The sequence below is a fragment of the Lepidochelys kempii genome, chromosome 12 (genome assembly GCF_965140285.1).
Source record: "Lepidochelys kempii isolate rLepKem1 chromosome 12, rLepKem1.hap1, whole genome shotgun sequence".
Classification (NCBI taxonomy): Eukaryota; Metazoa; Chordata; order Testudines; family Cheloniidae; genus Lepidochelys; species Lepidochelys kempii.
In genome coordinates this window covers 19,817,064-19,842,773 of record NC_136391.1, presented here as the reverse complement: position 1 = coordinate 19,842,773, position 25,710 = coordinate 19,817,064, and the positions used below count along the sequence as shown (strand labels likewise).

The 25,710-nt window shown below is 43.4% G+C and overlaps 1 protein-coding gene across 1 annotated transcript in view; it reads right to left on the bottom strand.

Moving 5' to 3' along the window:
- Nucleotides 1–4,026, bottom strand: part of SHCBP1 (SHC binding and spindle associated 1) — a 33,530-nt gene extending 29,504 nt beyond the window's left edge. The window contains exons 1-3 of the mRNA XM_073307761.2: nucleotides 3,889–4,026; nucleotides 1,131–1,304; nucleotides 263–378 (exon numbers count right to left, since the gene is read on the bottom strand). Coding sequence (XP_073163862.1) covers nucleotides 263–378; nucleotides 1,131–1,304; nucleotides 3,889–4,024 — 426 coding nt within the window. The 5' untranslated portion in view covers nucleotides 4,025–4,026. The remainder of the gene's footprint in view (nucleotides 1–262; nucleotides 379–1,130; nucleotides 1,305–3,888) is intronic.
- Nucleotides 4,027–25,710: the final 21,684 nt, after the last annotated feature.

Below are 25,710 nucleotides of genomic sequence, written 5' to 3'. Positions count from 1 at the left end.
TTCATGTGACTGTCAATGATAAGTTTCTACATGTCACAAGTTGTGCTCCTGCATTTTCATGTCCAAGAGACACCACCACTCAAGCCACTGCAAGCAGTTAAATAGCTTTTCGCCTAATGTACTATCCTCCACACTGAGAATTAGATGTGAAAAATATGCTATTTTCGATCAGCTTTAATTAAAAAGAAGTGATTTGCCTGTTAACAGTGGAGTAAAGTGATGTTAATTGGAGACAAATGTCTAGCAACTGAATTACATTTACCTCGACCAGCACCTCAAACACATTAGTGCGCCAGATTGCTTGCCATCCAGATGGTTCAAGGACCTTCTCTAAGTACTCAGCTGTGAATTCTTTTACCTCAGAGGCCTTGCAGTCAGCTAAAATTAAATTAAAATCACTTACAACACGTATTTATGCAATAAAAGGACAAAAGGAATCAAGTTCACACATGAGCAATTAAAGGGAAGCTGAACATAATGGGGTTTTAGGGTTCCTTTATTATGTCAGAAGTTGTCTTCAACTTTGTTCTGCTCAGTCTTTTTATTATTTGTATTGTTGTAGTGCCTGGCATTCTTAATCACAAACCAGGACCGTGCGGTGCTTGGTGCTGAATAAACAGCAAACAGAAAGACAGCCCCGACCCCCAAACAGCTCAGACCAGAGGACTGGAGAGCGTACTCTCGGCCCCCCAAAAACTTCACAAAAAGAGCAACTGCCCACCGGACCACCCAAGTCTCTCATCTCAGTTATGTGACTGGAGTTAAATAAGCGGGGGGGGGGCACTGTTTTATCTAGTCTTATCAAAAATCCCACCCCCTTTCCATTCTTCAGACTTCAGTCTCTTCTGATGTCAAAATCCACAAGGTCTAGTCCTCCAGCTAAAAGTATGTCATGATATTTTTAATGTAAAAGTTAAAGATATTTATAGAGTCTCAACTCCATCATTAATTGACCTCTCCTGTACCTGTGCCACTAGTCTAGATCCTCTGTAGTTACCATGCTATGGATGGAAGATGGTGCAATTTAAAAGGAGGACCAATACATACAGATTAAAACTGAATCACCAGGAAAAGGCAGCACCACAGAGATCATGACAAGAGGGAATTTTGGAAGCAGAAATGTCACTCACCCAAGATGTAATCCTGATAGGCTTTAAATCGCTCATAAAACAAAAGGTGATTTGTTTGGAACGTGTCTGGGAAAAGCACATTCCCGTCTGGCACAATCCTTCCTAAAATGGTCCCTGATTTGTCACGACTCCCATAGTCACTGCAGCTGTAGTCATCATCTTCTTGGAACAACTCTGAAGGAAAAAAGTCACAACCTCAACTCAAGTACTGTTCACTCTTTCATTCCTATCCCAGGCTAAGTGCAAAATCCACACATGCCTCCTCTCTAGACCATATGTTAATTTACCGTTGGAGTGGTGGTTAAACAGCTAAATTAGTTTTTCCATTTTTCAGGAATACACACACTTGCCAAAACAGGGTTTCCCTATCTGTTGGATATAGGCCCAAACAGGATTTTTATAACTGAGATTATGCTTTTTTTTCCATTAAATGTAGTATAGAGAATGTCTGAAAGGCTTTTGCTAATAGAATGGATTTCCCCAACTACTTTTTACATTAGAAATATCAGGATTGGCAAGCCTGGTTTGACTGGATGACCTCTTGGGGCAAAGTCCACCTCTTGGGGCAAGGTCCACCTCTTGAAAGGGTGCGCAATCCACTTTGTAACTGAAAGGCAGATATGTTAAATTAAATACATGTGACTGTCGAGCCCACCCCATCCTGAAGCCTTCATTAGTCACTGAATAAGCCTTAACAAGACATTCAAAAAAATCAAATCTAGCTAAAAATATATTCCCCTCAATAGTTCAGTTTTCAGTCTCTAGTGCACGTCAGTTTCACCAATTCACCTGTCACCCCAGGCTTTCTACACTAGAGACTAGAATAGTTTCTAACAACCAACTCAAGCACAAATAGTTCAGTGTGCCCATGCTAGTGATGCGGACTTCTGAGCCAGTGCAGTTTTGTCCAAATTCCACCGCTCAGCCATTTCAACTGCAATGCCTTCTAGACAGCGAGCCCACAGGTCCCCACAAGCCTGCCACAAACAGCGGATTCTCTGACACTTGAAAAAGCTACAGTGCTCTGTGGGACTGGGCTTATCTGAACCATGCTAGTACCATCCACACAAGCACAGACTGAACACGTTCTCGTTCTGCTATAAGCAATGAGGCACAGTGGATAAGGCACTGGACTGGGAGTCAGGAGCCCAGGGTTCCATCCCCAGTTTGGCCGCTGACCTGCGATGTGACCTTGGGCAATCACTTCATCTGTGTGTGTGTTTCTCCTCCCCTTCTTTTTCTGTCTGGCCTGTTTTGTCTGTAAGTTTGAGGGCAGGTATTGCAGCTTCCCATGTATTAGTACAGTGCCTGGCTTAGTGGGGCCCCAATCTATTAGAACTTTTAGATGCAGACACATGTAACCCAGCTGGATCACTTGTGTGTGGACACAAACCTTTTACAAGTGTTCTATGGGGACCAAACATTCATAGTAAATTTCTATAGTGTAGAGAAGATCTGAACTTCTGATGTAAAAAACACAAAAAACTGACAAAGACCTTTCCGGCCTTTATACATCACAAAGCAGAAGAAATGTCATTGCCCTTTCCTCTGTAAACTTACCTTTAAAAAAAAACAGCTTCTGTACGTGGATTATCCACACACGTGGATTTAATGGGGAACAACTTCATGTGTAGATACCCTTTAAGGTTCCTAGTTGCATTGGTGGCCTCAAGCCTGTTAAGGACCTTCCAGAATGCTACCCCCACTCAGCACTGCACCCACATCAATGATGCGTTAATGTCAGAGCCATATAAACAGTAAAACAATTACTCTTTAAAGTCTAGGACAGGTCCAAACTGCACAACTGTACACCACATCGTTCCTAGCCAGGAGCAGCATTTCTATACCTGGCTAAATCAGCCCATGAGCAACCTGCAACTACAGATACCAGGGACACAGCAGAAAGGAACATTTCAGCCTTTGGTGGGGAAGTGGGAGAAGAAAATTCCCCCCTTTCCCTACCCACCAGGATCAAAAACTCAAAGGTCCTACCACCACCCGCCAGGTTTTGATGGGCATAGTTTCAGGCAGACACCCACTGATACTGAGGAAGAGCTCTGTGTAATCTGCATCTGAAGAAGTGGGTTTTTTACCCACTAAAGCTTATGCCTAAATAAATCTGTTAGTCTTTAAAGTGCTACAGGACTCCTCGTTGTTTTTGTGTAATCTCAAAACCTTGTCTCTCTCACAAACAGAAGTTGGTCCAGTAAAAGATACCTCACCAACCTTGCCTCTGATATCCTAGACCCGACAAGCTACACCACCACCGCATACACTCATTGATCCTGTCCCTTAGACGTCAACAATCTTCCTACAATTTATCACTCTGACATCAACCGTTTGTCACCGAACTGGAGAGCTGGGTGGGGACAGAAAAGAAAGGCAAGAGCGAAACCTCACCCCTGTCTCAAGGAATCAGAGCCTAGGGGGGCATTCAGTGCATCCTCACACACTCGGGGCCCAGCGCTGCTGGGGAGTGGGCACGTTAGCGAGGGGCCCGGTGCCAGTGGAAGGCTGCTACCGTAGGACTAGAAAGTAAATTGCAGACTAGGAGGGGCCATGGGGCAGGATGCAAGGAAACTACAATTCCACGGATCCGGGGGGGGGGGGGGGGGGAAGAGCAGGTATGGGGGAGGGGACCGAGGAATTATTAAAGCACAGGGTGCACATTCCGGGGGGAAGTACAGGGGAGGGGGAGTGTGGGGAGCCAGGGGGAAATATGCTCCCGGGGAGTATAAACGGGGGAGGGGGAATGTACCTTGCTTCAGGCCCTGCACGTTCCCCTGCAGCCCGACACCGCCAGCCGCCGGGACCAGCTGCGGCCCTTCCCCACCCCCCTTCTCTTCCTCCTCCCCGTGCACCGCCAGCAGCGGCTCGGGCTCCCCCTGCGCCATGACGAACGGCTGCTCCGCGCTCCCCGGCCCGACAGCTGGGCTCCGCCCGCCCGACCTACTCTCGGAAATTTCAAACTTTCGCGGCACCGAACCCGTCCCTCATGTAAGCACGACGGAGGATTCTGATTGGTCGCAAGGCGCCGCGGGCGTTGTGGGAGCCAATGGGCAGCGGGCAGATCACCCTGTGGAACGTTGACCTATGAAAAGTGCCGCAGGATTCCAATCCGCGGGAAGGCAGAAGGCGTCGGATGGCCGAGGCGGCCAGGGGGCTGCTTGGGGAAGGGGCGAGGTGGGCTGGGCTGGGCTGCAGCGGGGGCCAGCAGGCGGGGTGAGCTGCTTGAAGCTGCAGCCAGCCGCGCACGCTGTATGGGCCGGGGCTGGCAGCGCGGTACGGTGCTTTGCACCCACCACAGCGGCCTCTAGGGCCTGTTTCCCGTTCCTTCTAGCAGACGTTTACCAGACCGGTTATAATGGCAGTTAACAATAATGAAATATTCACTTGGATTACTTAAGCCCAATGCTGAGATCGTTACAGGGATTTAAGGGGTGCACGGGGGGGCTTGTGCTGGTCCTCTGCACTGGGGTGAATTTCACCCTCAGTGCAGAAATGTCAGACTCCTGAAACCACACATTCCTGTCAATAAAATGTTCATGCTTCTTTCTGTGATATCCAGGCAGCAGAGTTTTGTGCAAGATGTAATCAGTCTGCTTGGCAGATTAACAAGCAACATATTACAGTATTTTAGTCTGGAGGAGAAGAAAACATGGGTTTCTCAGAATCAGCCAACAGCTAGAAATCCTGAGTCTAGCCTTTCTTTTTTAGGTGAAAGTGGGAAGCGTTCATAATGTGCAGAACATAACGTTCCAAGAGCAATCTGAATCAAAAATTCCAGAGATTTTTACTGATGGTTCCAATTTAAATGTACAGCTGATTGAACAGGTTGTTATTGCTATAAAAGACCCTCATGGTTAGGGCTCCTCATATAGGTTTTATCCAGATATCTAAGTTGTTCCAATTTTTACAGCCCATCTCTGACTTTGCTAGGTTTCAGTATTTTTCTTTCAAATATTTTAATGGGTAACCTTCTTCTTTCCTATGTTATATTACTTTCTACCTGCCATCAAAAAAAGAACCTTAGAAAGATCATTTGGGGGCAGATTCTTTGACTGTTCCAAAGGAATGGTCAAGAGTTTACAGTGAATGTCTCCAACGACATTATCAAAGGTTAAATTCAAAATGAGGTGGACAAAGGTAGAGTTAAACAGGAAGAGTCCAGTTACCGAACCCTGTGGATAAAGAGGAGGTGACTAGCGCTAGTTATAGCAGAGACATTTTGGACAGGTAGGAACAAAAAGTGGAGAAAAGGGTACCTGAGATAAGAACGTAAGAATGGCCATACTGGGTCAGACCAAAGGTCCATCCACCTCAGTATCCTGTCTTCCAGCAGTGGTCAATGCCAGGTGCCCCAGAGGGAATGAACAGAACAAGTAATCATACAAGTTATCCATCCCCTGTTGCCCATTCCCAGCTTCTGGCAAACAGGCTAGGGACACCATCCCTGCTCATCCTGGCTAATAGCCAGTGATGGACCTATCCTCCATGAATTTATCTAGTTCTTTTTTTAACCTTGGTATAGTCTTTAGCAAAGAGTTTCACAGATCGACTGTGTGAAGAAATATTTCCTTTTGTTTGTTTTAACCTGCTACCTATTAATTTCATTTGGTGAACCCTACTTGTTGTGTTATGAGAAGGAGTAAATAATACTTCCTTATTTACTTTCTCCACACCAGTCATGATTTTATAGACCTCTATCATATCCCCCTTTAGTCGTCTCTTTTCCAAGCTGAAAAGTCCCATTCTTATTACAGTGGGGAAAAATGTGCTAGCCAGCCAAGAAAAATACTTTCAGATAGTATCATATGCAGCACTAAAGGCAACAAAAATAAGGGGATCAATGTCCAGTGGAGCAGACCATTGACCACACAGGAAGTTAGTACCTCAGCACAGTTTAATACTGGATGGGACAGTTTTGCTTACAAAACCATTTTGTAACTGTGCTACAGCTGTGTTTGCAGGCCTGTTTTCCAAATCGTTGTAGCATTCTGCTAATATGGGCTAGGTTCTAGAAGAGTTACTTCTGGAAATGAAGGCATCTCAAGTCAGTTACATGCAAACTAAATAACAATGGGTCCAAAACAAACCTCTGGAGCAACAACTGAGTTTAGGTGAGTGGAGCTATTTTTAGGTTAATGGAGATATAATATGACTTACACTACACTATTTTGCCAGTGCCTCCTTAAATAACAATTTTAATATATGTTAAGGTTATTTGCAGACTGGGGCCTAAATCTCTCTTGCCTTGCACTCTGTGTCATCCTTTACATCAATGCAAAATGAGTGCAGTGGGTGTGAAATGCTACCAGATCAAAAAGGTAGCATTCGGGGAAAGCGGTAGATTTAATATTCTTAGACTTCAGCAAGGCTTTTGACACAGTCCCACATGACATTCTGATAAATAAGCTGGAGAAATGTGGGTTCGACAGAACTACCGTTAAGTGGATACATAATTGGTTAAACAACCACAAACAAAGAGTAAGCGTTAATGGAATGATGTCAGATTGGAGGGAGGTCTCAAGTGGGGTTCCACAGGGATCTGTCCTGGGTCCAGTGTTGTTTAACATCTTTATTAATGGCCTGGATGTAGGTATAGAGAGCGTACTGATCAAGCTTGCAGATGACACAAAGCTGGATTGGGGCGTTGGGGGTTGCCAACCCTTTGGAAAATAGAGCTAAAATTCAATGGGATCTTGATAAATTGGAGAACTGGGCTATAGACAACAAAATGAAATTTAACAAAGACAAATGTAAGGTGCTACACTTAGGGAAGAAAAACCAAACGCACAAATACAAAATGGGGGGAAACTGCTTGGCAGCAGCACTGAAGAAGGATCTGGGAGTTGTGGTGGATCACAAGCTCAACATGAGTCAGCAATGCGATGCTGTTGCAAAAAAAGCAAATGCGGTTTTAGGTTGCATTAACAGAGGCATAGGATGCAAGTCATGGGAGGGAATAGTACTGCTCTACTCGGCACTGGTTTGCCCTCAGTTGGAGTACTGTGTCCAATTTTGGTCATCTATGTACAGAAAAGATGGAAAAGATTCAGAGGCGAGTAAAAGGGATGGAATGCAAGCCATATGAGCAAAGGCTGAAGGAACTGGGTATGTTTGGTTTGGAAAAGAGGAGGCAGTTGCTGTGCTGCACGGAGCAGCGACCCAGAGCAGCCGGCATGAGAAGCGCCTGGTCCCACCCCCTCTGCTCCCCGCCCAGGCCCAGCTGCCAGGAATAGGAGGCAAGCATGCCAGGGAACAGCTGCAGCAGGAGGACAGAGCCCCTCTCCCTTCCCCCTGGCAGGACAATCTGGGGATGCACTTTACCCCACATGCCCCCCCTACTAGTGATGTAAAGGTTTAACTGTCTAACTGATAACCAAAACTGATAAGACTGATGCTTAACGATTAAACTCCACTGCCGCCCTCCGATTGGGGCTGCACTGCCGCCCTGTGCCCCGGATCCCGACAGCCAGGACCCCGGGCACGGGGCCGGCAGAACTCCTTAACGGTTAACTGTTTAACTGTTAAGGAGTTTAACTATTTTTAACCCCTATTTACATCCCTACCCCCTATGCATCACCTCTGCCTGGGGATATGTCTACACTCAAAACTCTGCAAGTGGTGCAGCTGCACCACTTCAGAGTAGATACTGTAGATACAGATACTAGATACAGATACTAGATACTCTGTACTAGATACAGAGTAGATACACCAACGGGAGGTATTCTCCTGTCGGCATAGGTAATCCATCTAGGTCAACAGAAGTATTCTTCCATTGAACTAGTGCATCTACACGTGGGATTAGGTCGGTATAGCTACATTGCTCAGGGGCATGGATTTTTCTATACTGATGTAAATTTCTAGTGTAGGCCTGGATATCTACAAGTTTATTACTACCATGTATGTGTTTTCTCAAACGCATTGTTTAATGGATATCACCAAAACCATGGCCCCGATCCTGCAAAAACTTGCTCACATGCTTAGCTTTTAGTCCTGTTGAGTCCAATAATTGACCTATTCACAATAAGAAAAAGACCAAAGCTGCAATGCCTATTTATTGTAAATCTCTACCATAATCCTGTAATAAAATAAATATAAATATTATGAGAACTAAATATATCTGGTTCTGATCCTGCAAAGACTTAAGCGTGTGAATAATTTTACACTCCCAGTCCTAATGTCAGTGGGACTAATCAGATGTGCAATCACTCATATGTGCTTAAATTTTCATAGTATTGGGGCCTTAGAAATTAACAATAAATACATCATTTTAAAATAATGCCATTGTTGTAGTATAAAGAGGATACAGGAGTACTTTTTTACAATGAATAATTTTTATTCAAATATTTTCCAGCATGACATCTTTAACAAGTGTAATGACACAATACAAATATCAAAATCTTATCACCAAAAACAATGGATCTTTTCAAATGGTTTTACAGAATCATGGATTTGTTTGGGGAAGGAGGGATCACTTTAATTAAAATGGCCACAAGGGGGCCACCTAGCATTTCTAATCATAGTTCAAAAATGTATTTCGATACTAGTCTATTTTTTCACATTCACTTTTAGAATGTCAGTTAGTTGTGCAACAGCAGCACAACCTTGCTAGCAATTTACATGTTCAGAAGAGAATGAGGACCTGATTCATCACTGCATTACATCACTTTTATGCTAAAGCAGATCCACTGAAATCAAGAGTTGCTCCAGTGTAAGACTGAAAGAAAACAACAATGGTTCAAAGGAAAGGAGTACTTGTGGCACCTTGACTAACAAATTTGTTAGTCTCTAAGGTGCCACAAGTCCTCCTTTTCTTTTTGCGAATACAGACTAACACGGCTGCTACTCTGAAACCAATAATGGTTCAGGCTCTGAGTCTCTTCTAAGGTATATCATCTGTAACCCTTTTGACTATATTCTGTGCATATCCACCTTGATTTTAACTATGAAATTTTGATCAATTATAAAATTAAAATTAATATATTTAAGTCCTCAAAAGAAGACTTATAAAACAGGAAGTCCAGGAGTGAAATCCCTGGCTCCATAGTCAATGGTAAAACTCCCATTGACTTCCTTTGGACCAGGATTTCACTCCAAATTTCAGACACAAGCTCCTTAACAGGGCAGCCTGCACTTGGACGATCAAAGTGACTGAAGAAGCCTGTAGTATTGTTTAACCTACCTGGAAGCAGCAGCTCCATCTAGAGGTTGCATAGCCCAAACCTTCCCTTTGAAACTGGCACCAGGCTGCACGGTCAAGTTCACTCATTTATATCAGGACCATCACTGAATGTGCCACACTAACCACAATCATCCCTTTCTGTCCTAGAATTAGGAAAGAGATGATACATGGTCATTTAAATCACAGTATCTTTTTGAGAGGAGAGTGGGGAAGAATTTGCATTTTAGACAGTTTACCTATATGAAGGGGTCAGGCAGGGATTTTTCAATAAGTATTGGCAGATAATTCACATGTAACTTGGAAAATGCTACAGGAAGGAGCAGATGAGGCAAAGGTAACCCGAGGTGTGCTGGCAACACTCCCCAGTCACTGTTCCCTTTCGGCTCCTGTCTGGGAAGTTGAGAGACACTGTTAACAAAATGTATTTCAAATAGCTGCTTAGCACAATATATTTAAAATTGTTCAGCTGCCTTAGCTCTGTCCATCTGAAATTCCACTTATGTGTTTCCATTCGGGCTTTTCCATGCTGGAGCTCTCAGCAGTGGTTAAATCCTGCTCCACCTCCAAAAAGCTGCAAGGTACTTATCTGTGCTTTATGGTATGAAAATAGCCCCAACTATGCCATGTCACGCTCACAGTCACTAGACAAAACCCATTGCAAAAAGAATATTGGCCTTGGCTTTGACCGTGCAACATGCATGCAACACCTTCTCTCTACACACTGCCCTTTCCCCATTTTCCCACTGCCAGCTTCTTCCCCTCATAACCACTTTATGTCCCTGCACTAGTTTCTTTGCTTCATGTAGACACCTAGTGGGGTGGGATTTAAAACAAATAGGACTAAATTCTGCCCTCAAATACACAAGTGACTTATACTGGAATCAACAATAGCTGTGTGTGACTCTAAGGGCAGAATTTCACACTTCTGGCAAACATTTCTTCATAAGATCAGCCTTTAAAAGAAACTATGTTTGCAAATTATGAGTGTCTGAAGCGACACTAAATCTTAATTACTATTTAGGAGCTTGTCCATCCATTTATAACAACACATCATTTCTGAGCATGATGTGAGATTTGATACAATATTTCCCTCATTTAAACAGTAAAGTGACAGTTATTAACATAATTTCTTTATTATAAATCAACTGCATTGAAATGTGTCAGACACTAGTCTCCTGTTTCACAAATAATAATGTCTCTCCTGGGAAGGAAGCTTTACTGACTGAATGGGGGTTTTGAACTCAATCTCCACAGTACATACTGAGCAAAATTGTATTCATGTGTTGTACACAGAATGAGAGGGAGAGTGAAGTAAGGGACAGAGAGAAAACAAGGAAGGGGGCTTAGAGAATCAAATGAAGTTGAGAGTAAAAAAGGACTGAAAAAGGAATGCACAAATGGAGGAACAAAGATGGAGAAGATCCTACAAAATAGAGATAGGAAGGAGGATGGTATTAAGGAAGGAAGAAAGTGGGAGAGGGGAATTCAACTGAGATGGGGAAAGTTTAATCACAGGAATGAGAAGAGATAACCAACATGAATCTGAAAAAGAAAAAAGTTTAGAAAGAGGAAAGAAGCCCAGCTTGGACTAAGAAAAAAATTCAGAAAATCCTTTTTCTTTTTAGGCTGTATTAAAGGAAAAACTAGTCAGCAGAAAAATACAGGATCTACAGCAGTGGCTCTCAGTCTTTTCAGACTACTGTACCCCTTTCAGGAGTCCGATTTGCCCTTGCCTACCCCCCACTCAAGTTTCACTGCACTTAAAAACTACTTGGTTACAAAATCAGACATAAAAATAAAGTCTTTTAATCATAATGTGTTTCAGATGCTGGAAATAGTAGTCATCCTAGTAGTTCACAGGCCTGTCAAATGTGTCCCAGCATTCCCCTGCCATGGAGAAATCACCAAGCATGAGACAAAAACTACTGCAATTCACTGCATGGCTCACCTGGCAGACTTGGTACCACGTGCTCCTCAGAGGAGAACGATATGCAGCCTCCAGACCTCAGAAAAGCCCAAAAGTTGACAGAGAACTAGTTCCCAACCTTCCGGTTGACAAAGAATTACTGCCAGTAATAGCTCCCTCCCCAGGAGCAGTGTTGCCCCCTCTCTGAAGCTACACATTAACACTTCGCTTCCCTCCTGCTCCCTGCAAATGAGTGCATGTCTACAACAGAAATAAGAAAAGGAGTACTTGTGGCACCTTAGAGACTAACCAATTTATTTGAGCATAAGCTTTTGGGAGCTACAGCTCACTTCATCAGATGCATACTGTGGCAAGTGTAGAAGATCTTTTTATACACACAAAGCATGAAAAAATATCTCCCCCCACCCCACTCTCCTGCTGGTAATAGCTTATCTAAAGTGATCACTCTCCTTACAATGTGTATGATAATCGAGTTGGGCCATTTCCAGCACAAATCCAGGTTTTCTCACTCCCCTTTTCCCCCACACACACACAAACCCACTCTCCTGCTGGTAATAGCTTATCTAAAGTGACCACTCTCCTTACAATAAGAAAAAGAAGTACTTGTGGCACTTTAGAGACGAACCAATTTATTTGAGCATAAGCTTTCGTGAGCTTTCGTGAGCTCCGATGAAGTGAGCTGTAGCTCACGAAAGCTTATGCTCAAATAAATTGGTTCGTCTCTAAAGTGCCACAAGTACTCCTTTTCTTTTTGCAAATACAGACTAACACGGCTGTTACTCTGAAACCTCTCCTTACAATGTGTATGATAATCAAGGTGGGCCATTTCCAGCACAAATCCAGGGTTTAACAAGAACGTCTGGGGGGGGGTAGGAAAAAACAAGGGGAAATAGGTTACCTTGCATAATGACTTAGCCACTCCCAGTCTCTATTCAAGCCTAAGTTAATTGTATCCAATTTGCAAATGAATTCCAATTCAACATTTTCTCGCTGGAGTCTGGATTTGAAGTTTTTTTGTTGTAATATCGCAACTTTCATGTCTGTAATCACGTGACCAGAGAGATTGAAGTGTTCTCCGACTGGTTTATGAATGTTATAATTCTTGACATCTGATTTGTGTCCATTTATTCTTTTACGTACAGACTCTGAAACCTACAATAGAAATGTAAGTTGACCTATGCTAGGACTTACTGCGGTGGTTCATGTCCACACTACCCTCCTTCTGTCGGTGGTGCACATCCTCCTTAGGAGCATTTCCATCGTCTTAAGAGAGGCAATGTGTAGGGCTGAGAGCATGGGCTCGGAGCTCCCTGTTGGGAGCCTGGCTGCCCCCCAGGCTCTTGGCATCCTGTTCCCTGCTGCAGCCAGGGTCCCGACTGTGAGCTCCACGCTTGGAGTTTGGATGGCTCCCAGGAGCCTCTGTAGCCAGGAGCCTACGGGCAGCCGACAGGCTGTGCCCGCCCAGCTCCCCAGCTGAGGATCTGACCCCAAAATTGCAAGCCACCTCCAAAATAATTGAATGTTTCTACCTGAACAAAACAAATAAGTTTTGCTTAATTTTATCTGTAATTCAAAGAGAATCCAGCAAACATTAATGATTTTTTCCTGATATATTATCAGACAGCTCAGTGGAGAGCATGTCCTATTTTTCATACAGCTGCCTTGACACAATGTCCTCTGTCAAGGTTCCTCCCCCACTCTAAACTCTAGGGTACAGATGTGGGGACCTGCATGAAAAACCTCCTAAGCTTATCTTTACCAGCTTAGGTCAAAACTTCCCCAAGGTACAAAATATTCCACCCTTTGTCCTTGGATTGGCCACTACCACCACCAAACAAATACTGGTTACTGGGGAAGAGCTGTTTGGACACGTCTTTCCCCCCAAAATACTTCCCAAAACCTTGCACCCCACTTCCTGGACGAGGTTTGGTAAAAAGCCTCACCAATTTGCCTAGGTGACTACAGACCCAGACCCTTGGATCTTAAGAACAATGAACAATCCTCCCAACACTTGCACCTCCCCTTTCCTGGGAAATGTTGGATAAAAAGCCTCACCAATTTGCATAGGTGACCACAGACCCAAACCCTTGGATCTGAGAACAATGAAAAAGCATTCGGTTTTCTTACAAGAAGACTTTTAATAAAAATAGAAGTAAATAGAAATAAAGAAATCCCCCCTGTAAAATCAGGATGGTAGATATCTTACAGGGTAATTAGATTCAAAAACATAGAGAACCCCTCTAGGCAAAACCTTAAGTTACGAAAAAGACACACAGACAGAAATAGTTATTCTATTCAGCACAATTCTTTTCTCAGCCATTTAAAGAAATCATAATCTAACACATACCTAGCTAGATTACTTACTAAAAAGTTCTAAGACTCCATTCCTGGTCTATCCCCGGCAGAAACCAACATATAGACAGACACACAGACCCTTTGTTTCTCTCCCTCCTCCCAGCTTTTGAAAGTATCTTGTCTCCTCATTGGTCATTTTGGTCAGGTGCCAGCGAGGTTACCTTTAGCTTCTTAACCCTTTACAGGTGAGAGGAGCTTTCCCCTGGCCAGGAGGGATTTCAAAGGGGTTTACCCTTCCCTTTATATTTATGACATCCTCTCTTTCTCCCTTCCTCATGTGATGAGACAACCTGAAAGCATAAAAAAAGATTCAAAGACTGAACAGTTTTATCAGCTAACAGCTTTTACTGCTAAATGTAAAATAATGCTTGGCAAGCTGAAGAAGTCTACCTACAGCAAGTATGTTTGAAGGGAGAGCCAAGACAAGCAGGAAGAGATGTAGTATCTATCCAGGGAGGAGCAGAAACCATACAAATGCAGGAATGACAAAGAAACTAAAAAGAGAATGACTTTGGGGCTGAAACATGAGACATGCAGGAATTCAGTGTTCTATTCCTGGCTCAGCCACCAACTTAATTTGTGACCACAGGGCAAGTCATTTAACCACTTCCTGTCTCAGTTTCCCCATCTCTAAAATGGGGATAATAATACTTACCTACTGCACAAGTGTCATTAATTTGTTTGCAAAGCACGTTGAGGTCTGTGGCTGAAAGGTTTAATATAACTTCACATTATGGTTAATTAATGTGTTAAACATAACCAACATTCCTCATGGCTGGCCTTTCATCTGTCTTTTGCAGCTGTACAAAACTTAAGTCATAAGCCCAAGTAAATTGAATTTAGTGAAGAAACACAATTAAACGCTTGTGAACCTGTATAATTTCATTCTCTCTAAAGGTCAAAGTCAATTATTTTTAATGAAACATTCTGTAGATTCACATTTGAGACTTCTCTAGACCAGTTTCCCCTCATCCAAGTGTGTGTGTGCACACATACATATATACCAAAGATGGAATCATACTCATGGGTGGCACATAATGGAGGTTGGGGGAGGCTAAGCCACCCCAAACCTCGTGCCGCCAGTGGTGGTGCGGGGAATGGTGGATTTGGGGGCCCGGAAGAAATCTCCCCCTGCCACAGGACTGGGGCTGGAAGAACAGCAGGAGCACAGAGATTTTCTGCTCTTGGGGCCGCAGCGGAGGGAGAGGGAGGGAAGTAGCGAGTGAGGGGCAGGTCTGTGGGGGAAGAGGTTCTGGGCTCAGAGGTCCAGCCAGCGCCAAGAGCTCTGCCACAGTCCCTCCCACCCCCAAGGCCTAGGTCACTCACTCATGCTAAGCATTCTTAAGCCTATGTCCTAGTATGGCTAAGCTAAAATTTTACAGGTCTCAGTCTCGGCCTTTAGGCCTTGCATTTCAGCCATGCTTTACTTATATACATACTACACTCATCATTCTGAGATATCAATCCTATACTTCTATAATCCTACAATTTAAATCCATTTAGCATACATTGATTATACATGAACTAGCATATAAATTGACCATAAAATCACATTATATACAAAGATAAATGGATGAAAAAAATAAATGAATTGGTTACAACTCCCACAATCTTTATGGCACCCTAAATAGCTTCAAAGATTCTTATTCCTTTACCTGCTGGGCGTTTAATTCCCACACACCACATACACACCTAGTATTGCTAAATCCCTACATTCTCCAAAGTACAAGTTTTATTTTATCAACCTTTGTAGGTTGCCCTCGAAGTAAATCAACTTGTGACAAATTCCAGTCTTTGTGCTCACAAAAGTTAACACTAAGGATTCTGTTTCCAGTCACTTCTCCAGACATGTTTTGGATTCCTACCTAACAGGCCCTGTCCTTTTCCCAGTGAAGACAGTGTTTAAATGGAAGCAGAATCAGGCCCAATACAAGGATTTTTCATTTAATGTATTCATTATTATACATATATTGGGCCAAATCCTCAGCCATGTTTTATCTCAGGTTAATGGGAACTCTTTAAATCAAGGAGATACTGAGACTTAATAGTCAGGTACATAACTGCACAAGAATGAATTTCGTGCAAAGGACCTGATCACGGTCTACGCACCACATAAACCTTATTTTGAGATCTGAAGTGGGACTTATGCACAAGTTCTACGAACCTCATAAGTGTTCTCAAAATACTATGCCTCCCAACTACTATCACTAAGCTGGGGTAAAACCTCAGAAGGGTATCTGGAGGCAGTCTCTTCTTCGGATGCTCCAAAGTCCTGGTCAGTAATCTAGGAGGGGAATACACCCATGAGATTACAAATGGCTATCTGATTGTCTTCAATGCTATTGTAGTAATATAAGTGAGAACATAATTTTTGGTCTCTCTATATTGAGAAAAGCAGTGTAACAGGCAAAATAGCAGACAGGCGGATTTTCAAACAGATGTTACAATTTACATTGAATATACACCACACAGACCAATAGGAATAAGTGGACTTTGCGTAAACATGAAAGTTATAAACACAGACCCAACTCTTTAATTAACACCAAGGTTTACTTCACAGAGGCGTAAGTGTATTGCATATTGAGCACTGCGTTTCACCTTATTACATTTTGCCCCTTTCAGAATTTTCACGGCCATTGATGGGAGCAACTGTTATTGCACCTGCTGCCACCCTGGCTTCCTGTCCCCATGGAGCTGCTGACCATACCTTCAAAAGCATAGCAAAAATGGCTTGGCGTGCAATGATTAAAGACAAAGGATGAAGTCATGATTACTGCAGATGCAGAATACCACAATTCATTAGACATCATTATGCGAGGAAGAAGGCGTGCTTGGAGAGAAAGAAAATTGCTTGCATTGATGATTTTGAATGATAATGGCATCTATTCACACACTATAAACAAAACAAAATTAAATTTACTAATGATGCAGAAGAATGCAGCTGTTGGTGGTGGTGTACGTTGCTTTGATAAATGTTTCCCTTTGTTTCAGTTAAAATTTTGGATATCCTGTTTTAAAATGATTCTTCCTATAATTGTGTGATAGCTCAAATGCTTTAGGTTCCTTTTCAAAAGTCAGCTGTGTTGTTATCTTGAGGACCAAAGTGGTGGAAATTGCAGTCCTGACTCCTAAAACATAGCTGCTAAAGGTTGTCAGAAAAAGATCAATTAGCACAAAGTGATTTCTAACAAACACTTGTCACAACAGTGTATCATAGCATCTTTACAGACTGTAAATGATGGGATGGGTCTGAAGCATCTGAACTCTGTTGCTTGGATTAATAATGGCGTGTAACAGGTAATCGGTTCATTTTGGATATTGTGGGCCAGATGGGAGATTATGCCAATCTACATCTAAAAAGGCTGTGCCCCTTGATTAATGTATAGTTTTATGCCACTGCTGTGGATGAATTAGTTAATGAAAATCTACCAAAAATCCTTATTTGCTCTATAAATCTGGTGATTAATTTGTTCATAATTAAAAAAGACATACTTGAAAACACACACACACACAAATTCAAACTAGAAATAAGATACACATTTTTAACAGTGAGGGCAATTAACCATTACAGCAAACTACCAAGAGAAATGGTGGATTTTTCATCTCTTGAAGTCTTCACATGAAGACTGAATTCCTACCTAGAAGTTATGCTTTAGTGAAATATAACATATTGGGCTCAACACAGGAGTGACTAGATTACATTCTGTGGCCAGCATTATTCAGGTCTGTCTAGGTGATCTAGGGTGCGTCTACACTGGGGGAAAACAAGGCAGCAGTAAGTCTCAGAGCCTGGGTCAACTGACTCGGGCTTGAGAGGCTCTCACTATGGGACTAAAAATAGCAGTATTGACTTTTCCACTAGCGCTGGAGCCCAGGCTCTCCGACCGTCCATGGGTATCTGAGCCTGGGCTCCAGCCTGAGCCTGAACGTCTACAATGCTATTTTTAGCCCTATGAACCTGAGTCAGTTGATTCAGGCTCCGAGCCTTGCTGCCACTGGGTCTTTAATTTTTATTTGGCTGTGTAGACATACTTTTAAAATCTATGAATTGATTCAAAAATTGATACAAAATTCAGATTAAACTTACTAACCTTCTAGATCAATATATTTCATCTGCCACTGTACTTGCCATTCACGTAGGGCCCCAACTGTATGAGTGGTTATCCTCATCTTCATTGTTTAAATTATATTTTGTAAAGCAATGAGACAATCTAGTCAGTCACTGGATTTCTAGGACATTCTTGTACTTCTCAAGTAGCAAAAGTCATTCATTTTGTACTTTTAAAGCTTCCCGAGGCAAGCTGCTAATACCCAGAAATATCTGTCATTGCATGACTACATAGCTTTTAAAAATTTATTCCGGGTCCTTTATACCAAAGTAGCTGAAAAACTCACCATCCAAAAACATGTTCTTCAGTAATTTCAAAAATATCTTTAATTCTAAAATCAAATGTCTTTGTAACATTTCCTATTTCTTTTTTGCACTATATATTAGTGCCTGAAAGATAATATTTTTCATTTTAGTCAAAAGCAATCTTATCTCTTGTCTAGCTTTTAAAATGTCTATACTCTTCATTTTGTTTGTATGCTTGTATGTGGCACAGCTCGTTATTTTGTAGCAGTGCAGATCACTATGTGCCTGCTTAGATATTGTTGCTATTTCTGTACAGTGAGGGAGCAGAAAAGCAGAAGCACACATGAATCTCTTTTTTTCAGATCATCAATATTGGCTTGTTGACAAAGTAGCCAAACATTATCCTTCAGGAAAGATAATTGCTAATAAATTGTCTCCTCTTTGCTAACTTTATTTCTGAATACTAAAAACAAAACAAAAACAAAAACCTCTACATTCATCATACGTATTACAATTATAGTTCATCAGAATAGCCATCAACAAAGCAATCGTTGCAGCTAAATGTGTATGAAAAATCTCCCCCGCTGCCAAACCAGGGGAAAAAATGGGATGATGCCAAATTTGTTAAAGTCGAATGTCTGACACATTTTCCTAAAAGTCTGTGAATTTCTCATTATGTTGAAAACTTGGCTTTTCACAGCTTTATAGTCAACAAGCACAATGTAAAGAAGAACAAGCAAATCCCAACACTCTCTAAGATACTTACATGGCTTCCATCACTATAGTATCTCAGTGCCCTGCCCCCAGACTTTAATGTATTTAGCCTCACAACAACACTGTGAGGTAGGGCAGTGCTGTTATTCTCATTATACAGATGGGGACTGAGGCATAGAGAGGTAAGTGACTTACCCAAGGTCACACAGGAAATCCATTGCAGAGCAGAGACTCAAACCCAGGTCTCCAAGACCAAACTAGTGACCCAACCACTGGATCAACCTTCCTCAGTGGAGGGTTATACTTCCTTAGGTGGGGTCAGAAAAAAATGCTTTAAAGCAAAGAGGATTGGGGCTTTATTCTTCACTGTGTTGCACCATTTTTGGTCATTAACAACCATAAAAAGTGACAGGTTTCAGAGCAGCAGCCATGTTAGCCTGTATTCGCAAAAAGAAAAAAAGAGTACTTGTGGCACCTTAGAGACTAACAAATTTATTTGAGCATAAGCTTTTGTGAGCTACAGCTCACTTCATCGGATACATTCGATGCAGTGAGCTGTAGCCCATGAAAGCTCATGCTCAAATAAATTGGTTAGTCTCTAAGGTGCCACAAGTACTCCTTTTCTTTTTTCATAAAAAGTGAGTGCATGATCAGACTCGAGGTCAGTCAGAATCTTGCCACTGAGTTCAATGAACTTTGGATCAGGCCCTATGTGAATGGCAAGCACGGTGGCAGATGAAATGCATTGTTGACAAATGTGAGGAAATGCACACTGGAAGGAAAAAACCTGATCTATTCATATGCATTGCTGGTTTGATTTTTAAATGAACTGTAGCCACTCAGAAAAATGACCTGAACGCCACTGTGCACAGCTCAATGAAACCCTCAGCGTGCAGCAGCAGGCAAAATGCAAACAATGGTAGGGTATGTAAGAAATGGGATAAACATACCACCAAATGTTATTCAGTCATTATATAAAATGATGGGACGCTCTCACCTGGAATACTGTGCTTGAGTCTGGTCACTCTATTTCAATAAAAGACATAGCAGAACTAGAAAGGGATTCAGAAATAGGTGGTGAAAATGATTTGAGGTCTGTCTGGAAAGACTTCGTACCACGGCAAACTGAAAATATTGTAATTGTTTCATTTACGCTATGTCTGCACTACAAGCTCCGAGTAGGGTTCCCAGCTCACGTATGCACTCACACGAGCTCATTGAGAGTAGCATTAGCATAAATCAGTGTAGCCAAGCAACCCAGGCCGCGGCCGCATGGCTTAGCTGTGCTGGGTAAGTTCCCCTGTGCTTCCGTGGGTTTGTACGCTGGGCAGCTAAGCCATGTCACCACTGTTGCTGCCTGTGCTACCACGGCTACACGACTGTTTATCTTCACGCTACTCTCGTCGAGTTCATACAAGTGTGTGTACACAAACCGGGAATCACACCCCTGGCTCATAGTGTAGACAGAGCCTTAGAGAATAGCCCAAAAAAGAGTAAATAGGGTGCTCTTATTAACCTTTTTTCATGATTCAAGATACACATTTAAAACTGATAAAAGGAAATACATTGTTACACAATGCAAAATTCATCCATAAAAGTTATTATCAACTGGTATCACTGAGGTAGGATAGGTAGGATTCCAAAAAAGGATTGGGGATGAAATCCTGACCCCAGTGAAGTCAATGGCAAAACTCCACTTGACTTCAGTAGGGTCAGGATTTCACCCTAGATTTTTATGTGGATAGTGAGAACATCCAGAGTTTTATTAGATAATTTTTTAATCCTATCAAGGGATATAAACTTTCATGCTTTACATTATAAAAACCCAACCACTAACTAATATGGATTAGAAAAAAACTTCCCCTAGGGACAGATGGTTCATAATTGTCATCTATAGCAGTGGTTCTCAACCAGGGATGCGTACCCCTGGGTGTACACAGAGGTCATTTGCCTAGTTTTACAACAGGCTACTGTGACAAAGCTCTGCCCTTGCCTCCATGGGTCCCGCATTTCCTGGCGGATTTCGCTAGCCTCAGAGGCTCAGTCTGACCCTCCACATAACCCTTCTTTCTCTAGAGACAAAGGTCACAGTCTACTGAGCCATTTTCATCATACGCCAGCAAGGGAGGTGAGGAGAAGTTATCCTTCCTTGCACAGTCTCTGTTGTCTCCCAGTGTCAGTGATTAATCAAGGGACAAAGGTGGGGGAGAGGGGAGCCTGGGCCCACCCTCTACTCCAGGCTCCAGCCCAGGGACCCTAATAGTATCAGCTATGGTAGCTGACCTTTTAGAAACATGACATGTACAATTCCCTGGGCTACTTCTCCCACAGCAGCCCTCAATTCCTCAAGCTCCTCTTCACCCTTACCTCAGCACCGCCTTCCTTGTGCCTGATATGATGTGTACTACTCAGCCTCTCCAACAGCACAACTTCCTCCCACAGCTCCTGACATGCACACCCACCTGACTGGCTGAGAGGCTTTTAACTAGTTTCAACCAGCCCCTGATTGGCTTCAGGTGTCCCAATCAACCTAGCCTTCTCCCTGCTTTCTGGAAAGTTCTTAATTGGCCCCAGGCGTCTTAATTGACCTGGAGCAGCTTCCATTTCACTTAACCTGGTACCAGGGATTTGTTTAGCCTGGAGCTAATATATCTATCTCCCACTACTTTTCTATAGCCATCTGGCCTTGCCCCGTCACACTACATAAAAAAAGCACTAGCAAAGTCAGTACAAACTAAAATTTTATATAGAGAATGACTTGTTTATACTGCTCTATACACTATATACTGAAATGTAAGTACAATATTTATGTTCCAATTGCTTTATTTTATAATTATATAATAAAAATGAGAAAGTAAGCAATTTTTCAGTAACAGTGTGCTGTGATGCTTTTATATTATTAGGTTTGATTTGGTAAGCAAGTAGTTTTTCAGAGAAGTGAAACCTGGGGTATGCAAGACAAATCAGACTCCTGAAAGAGGTACAGTAGTTTGGAAAGGTTGAGAGCCACTGCTCTTATTGCACCTTCCTCTACAGCATCTGTAAGCTGCTGTGCCTGTCAGAGACAGGATATTGGATTAGATGGAGTACTGGTCTAAACAGGTATGTCAGTTCCTATGTTCTTATACATAAGTAGCATATTGGGTGTATCCAAAGGCTTCAGATTTCTTGTTGGACTGTCTTTCTTGGTCCATCTTTAGTCTTCATTTGTTGTTCTAAATTATATGAAGTGTGATAAATGTTCAAGTAGGAAATACTGTGCAACCAGAAAGCCTGTATCAAAGAAATAATTTCACAAATAACAAGAGAACAGCAAAGAGGTTGATTGTGCTCATTTGGTTGCCCAGCATGTCTTTCCTCTTCTTCCAAAAGAGAAAGTTTCTCAGAAAAATACAAAGGTGAAATGTGTCGGGCCTGATGCTCCTTTTCCTTACACCAGTGCTACATTTGTGTAACTGCTGATTTCAGTGGCATTTCCCCTGATTCACGCTGACTAAAAAGAGAATTGAGCCATCCTTTCCAGGATTTTCATGCTGACTTTAAAATTAGGTTTTTCAGCTGTAAACTGTTTTCATGATTTTATTACACCTGTAAGTTAGGTTGTGATTCACCACACCAGGAATTTGAAAGGAAAATATAGTTTCTTAACGTCTAAGGGCCAAATTTAGAGGTGTGTATAAATAAGTCTAAGCAAGTCCAGGCATATCTGAGTTGGCGAAATATACAAGATCATCTAGGTTCCTCATTGTCCATTTTAAACTCCTAGGCTTACACAGACTACTTGGACTCACAAGGCCAGATTCAAAGATGATTTATAAATTAGGGCCCTCTTATGCCAATTTAGGCTCCCATAGAGCTACTTATACCTACTTTACCAAAGTCAAAGGGAGTTAAAATTATGCTGTACTGAAGAACCTGTGGCAGCGGATTGCCCGGTTTTTCCATGAGAGTTTCCTGGAGATCTCCGAGGAAGATCCCTGTGAAGTGAGGGAGTCAATCAACAGCCTGTTCCGCCGCTCAGACTAGGCATGCAGTGGGAGACAAGCCTGCTTTCTGCAACCCTCCTGCCCCAACAACTTGCTTTGGCGAGTCCCAAAATCAAATCCACTTACCAGGGGCCTCCTCTCCTGTTTGCGCTTCGCCAAGATCCGACATCTGTGATTGACTAGCCTCCTCCAGGGTAGAAAAGAGCTCCTGGCTGCATGCATCTCTGGCCTCCGAGTCATCCTCTGCCTCTGGGTCCCCCTCCCGCTCCTCGTCCAAGATTTCCTCCTCCTGGCTCGATCCACTCTCAACTGGCACACGAGCTACCGAAGTATCCATTGTGGTCTTCGCAATGGAGGTGGGGTCACTGCCGAATATCGCGTCCAGCTCCGTGTAGAACCGACAGCTCATGGGCGCAGCAGTTTGCCTCCCATGCCTTGTGGTAGGTGTTCTGCAGCTCTTTCACTTTCAGCCTACACTGCAACATGTCCCGGTCATGACTCCTTTCTGTCATGCATCGTGAAATCTGTCCGTACGTATCATAATTCCTATGGCTGGAGCGCAGTTGGAACTGGACAGCCCCCTCTCCCCAAATGCCAATGAGGTCCAGCAGCTCGGCATTTCTCCAAGCGGGGGCTCGCCTGGTGCATGGAGCACGCGTGGCCACCTGGAAAGATACCCTGAGACCACTGCACACATCACCGAGCAAACAGGAAGGGGACTTTCAAAATTCCAAAGGAAGGTATGGGGTGGGGATGACGGTTGCTCACCTGAGGGCAGGGCAGTAGAGTTCAAACTAATGACCAGAGAGGCGAGAACAGGCATTGTGGGACACCTCCCGGAGGCCATTTGCAGTGCTGTAATTGGCCAGGGAGTCTACACTGGCACCACGGCGCTGTAGCCCCGGTGCAGAAAGCTCTACGCCCAGTGATGAGCTGCCAAAATCTTAACAATGGGTTCCCTCCTCACCCCACGAGGGGGTCGTTGCCCACCCCCACCTCCCAGGACACCTGCCCCATCCAACCCCCCGCGTTCCTTGATGCCCCCCCAGGACCCTTGCCCCACGCGCCCCCCACCCCTGTCCCCTGACTGCCCCCAGAACCAGGCAGGAGGGTCTCGTGTGGGTGCCCACCCCACCCCGCTCCTACGAGCCAGAGGCACCTGCCGGGGGGTGAGGTGGGGAGTCCTGGCGGTGCTTACCTGGGGCAGCTCCCAGGAAGCATCTGGCAGGTCCCTCTGGCTCCTAGGGGCGGGGGAGCGTAGCTGTGGGGGAGTAGGGGGATTCCCACAAATCAGCTGTTCAGCGGGAAGCCTGGGAGGGCTGAGAAGCAGGTGGCGGCTTCACACTCAGGCTGAAGGAGGTGGAGGTGAGCTGGGGCGGGGAGCGGTTCCCCTGCGCGCCCCCCGCCCCGGGTTACCTGCTGCAGGTGGCCCTCCTCACTGCAACTGCGCAGTTTCTGTGCACTAAGTGGCTTGGCAGAAAGCTGCTTTACTGCGCAGAAACTTGCCAGTGTAGACAGGGCCTAACACCTACATAGTGCCATAGAAGTTCATGTAGCCTAATAAACATAAAATGAGACAGGGCCCTGCCCCAGGGAACTTACAGGTACAACACAAATAACTTAAGGATGAGGAATGAGAGGGAGAGCACAATGGAAGGGTAGGCAAAAGCAGTAAGTATAAAGAGAGTGGAAGAAGGATGTGGACAAGGTGCTTTGTGCACAGGCAAGCAGAGACTGTTCCAAATGCAGGAACCTTTGTGAAAAAAGGCATGAAGCCGAGATTGTCAGGAGCCAGTTGTGCAGGAGCATGAAAGTGGAGACAGAAAAGGTTGTCTAATCACTTTTCCACGTAAGTATCAGAAAGGAATGGATAGCAGAACACACCAGTGTTTGGAAGTGAAGTGCTCTGGAAAAATTAGATTGGCCTAGATATTCTAAGTATGTGCTATGTTTATATGTGATATTATTTATCTAATCCTCCTGGGGCAAGATTACTCCACAATTAAAAATCTGTCAGAAATAATTTGATACAATGGCTACATTTCCCACCCCTCCACCCTACAAATACGTTTATCTTCATAGCACACAGTTACCATGGTTTCTAGGTGCTAAAGATAGCATTGGGCATAAAATTCAGGTACTTGTTCAGAGCCTCTTTTAATTTTGTATATCACTAATGACTTGGAGGTGCAAATAGCATGCAGAGACACAGGAAACCAGTGTCAAAATTATTGCATTGTGTAGATTTGGCTATCTAAACAATTTCTAATCTGTCAGATACTTTGATTCAAATTTTTTCAATCAATTTAACACACATCTAGTAATGACTCATAGGCTTGATTCTGGGCTAGTCTACACTGGCAATGCTAAAGCTGCTCCCAGCGCTCTTAAAAAAAACAAAACAAAACCAAACAAGCCCACCTCCACAAGGGGCACAGCTACCAGCAGTAGGAGCGCTGGCGCACTGTCTACACTGGCTCTTTACAGCGCTGAAACTTGCTGCGCTCAGGGGGTGTTTTTCATACCCCTGAGCAAGACAGCTGCAGCGCTGTAAAGTGCCAGTGTAGACAAGCCCTTTGGGTGATATACCAGGATATTTTTAAACTCTACTAACAACCTGCCAGTTTACTAACTATCAGGTATGTCTGGTGATTGCCATTAGACTAGCTATATGCAGTGTAATTATAACCAGGTCGGTCACAGGATATTAGAGAGATAAGGTGGGTGAGGTAATACCTTTTATTGGACCAACTTCTGTTGGTGAAAGAAACAAGCATTCAAAAGTCTCACAGAGCTCTTCTTCAGGTCTATAACCCACTAATCCCCTCTTTTTGTCCTATGACTGCAGAGGTGTTAATGGGCCACTAATTTGAATGGTCCCTTACAGCATGTGGTCACTACTTATGCTGAACGATCTGTTCCACCTTGCATTTTGCTGTGATGCTGGGAATTCCTTTCCTAGACCTGATGGAAGAGCTCTCTGTGGATCAAAAACATGTGTCTCTCACCAACAGAAGTTGGTCCAATAAAAGATATTATCTCACCCAACTTGTCAG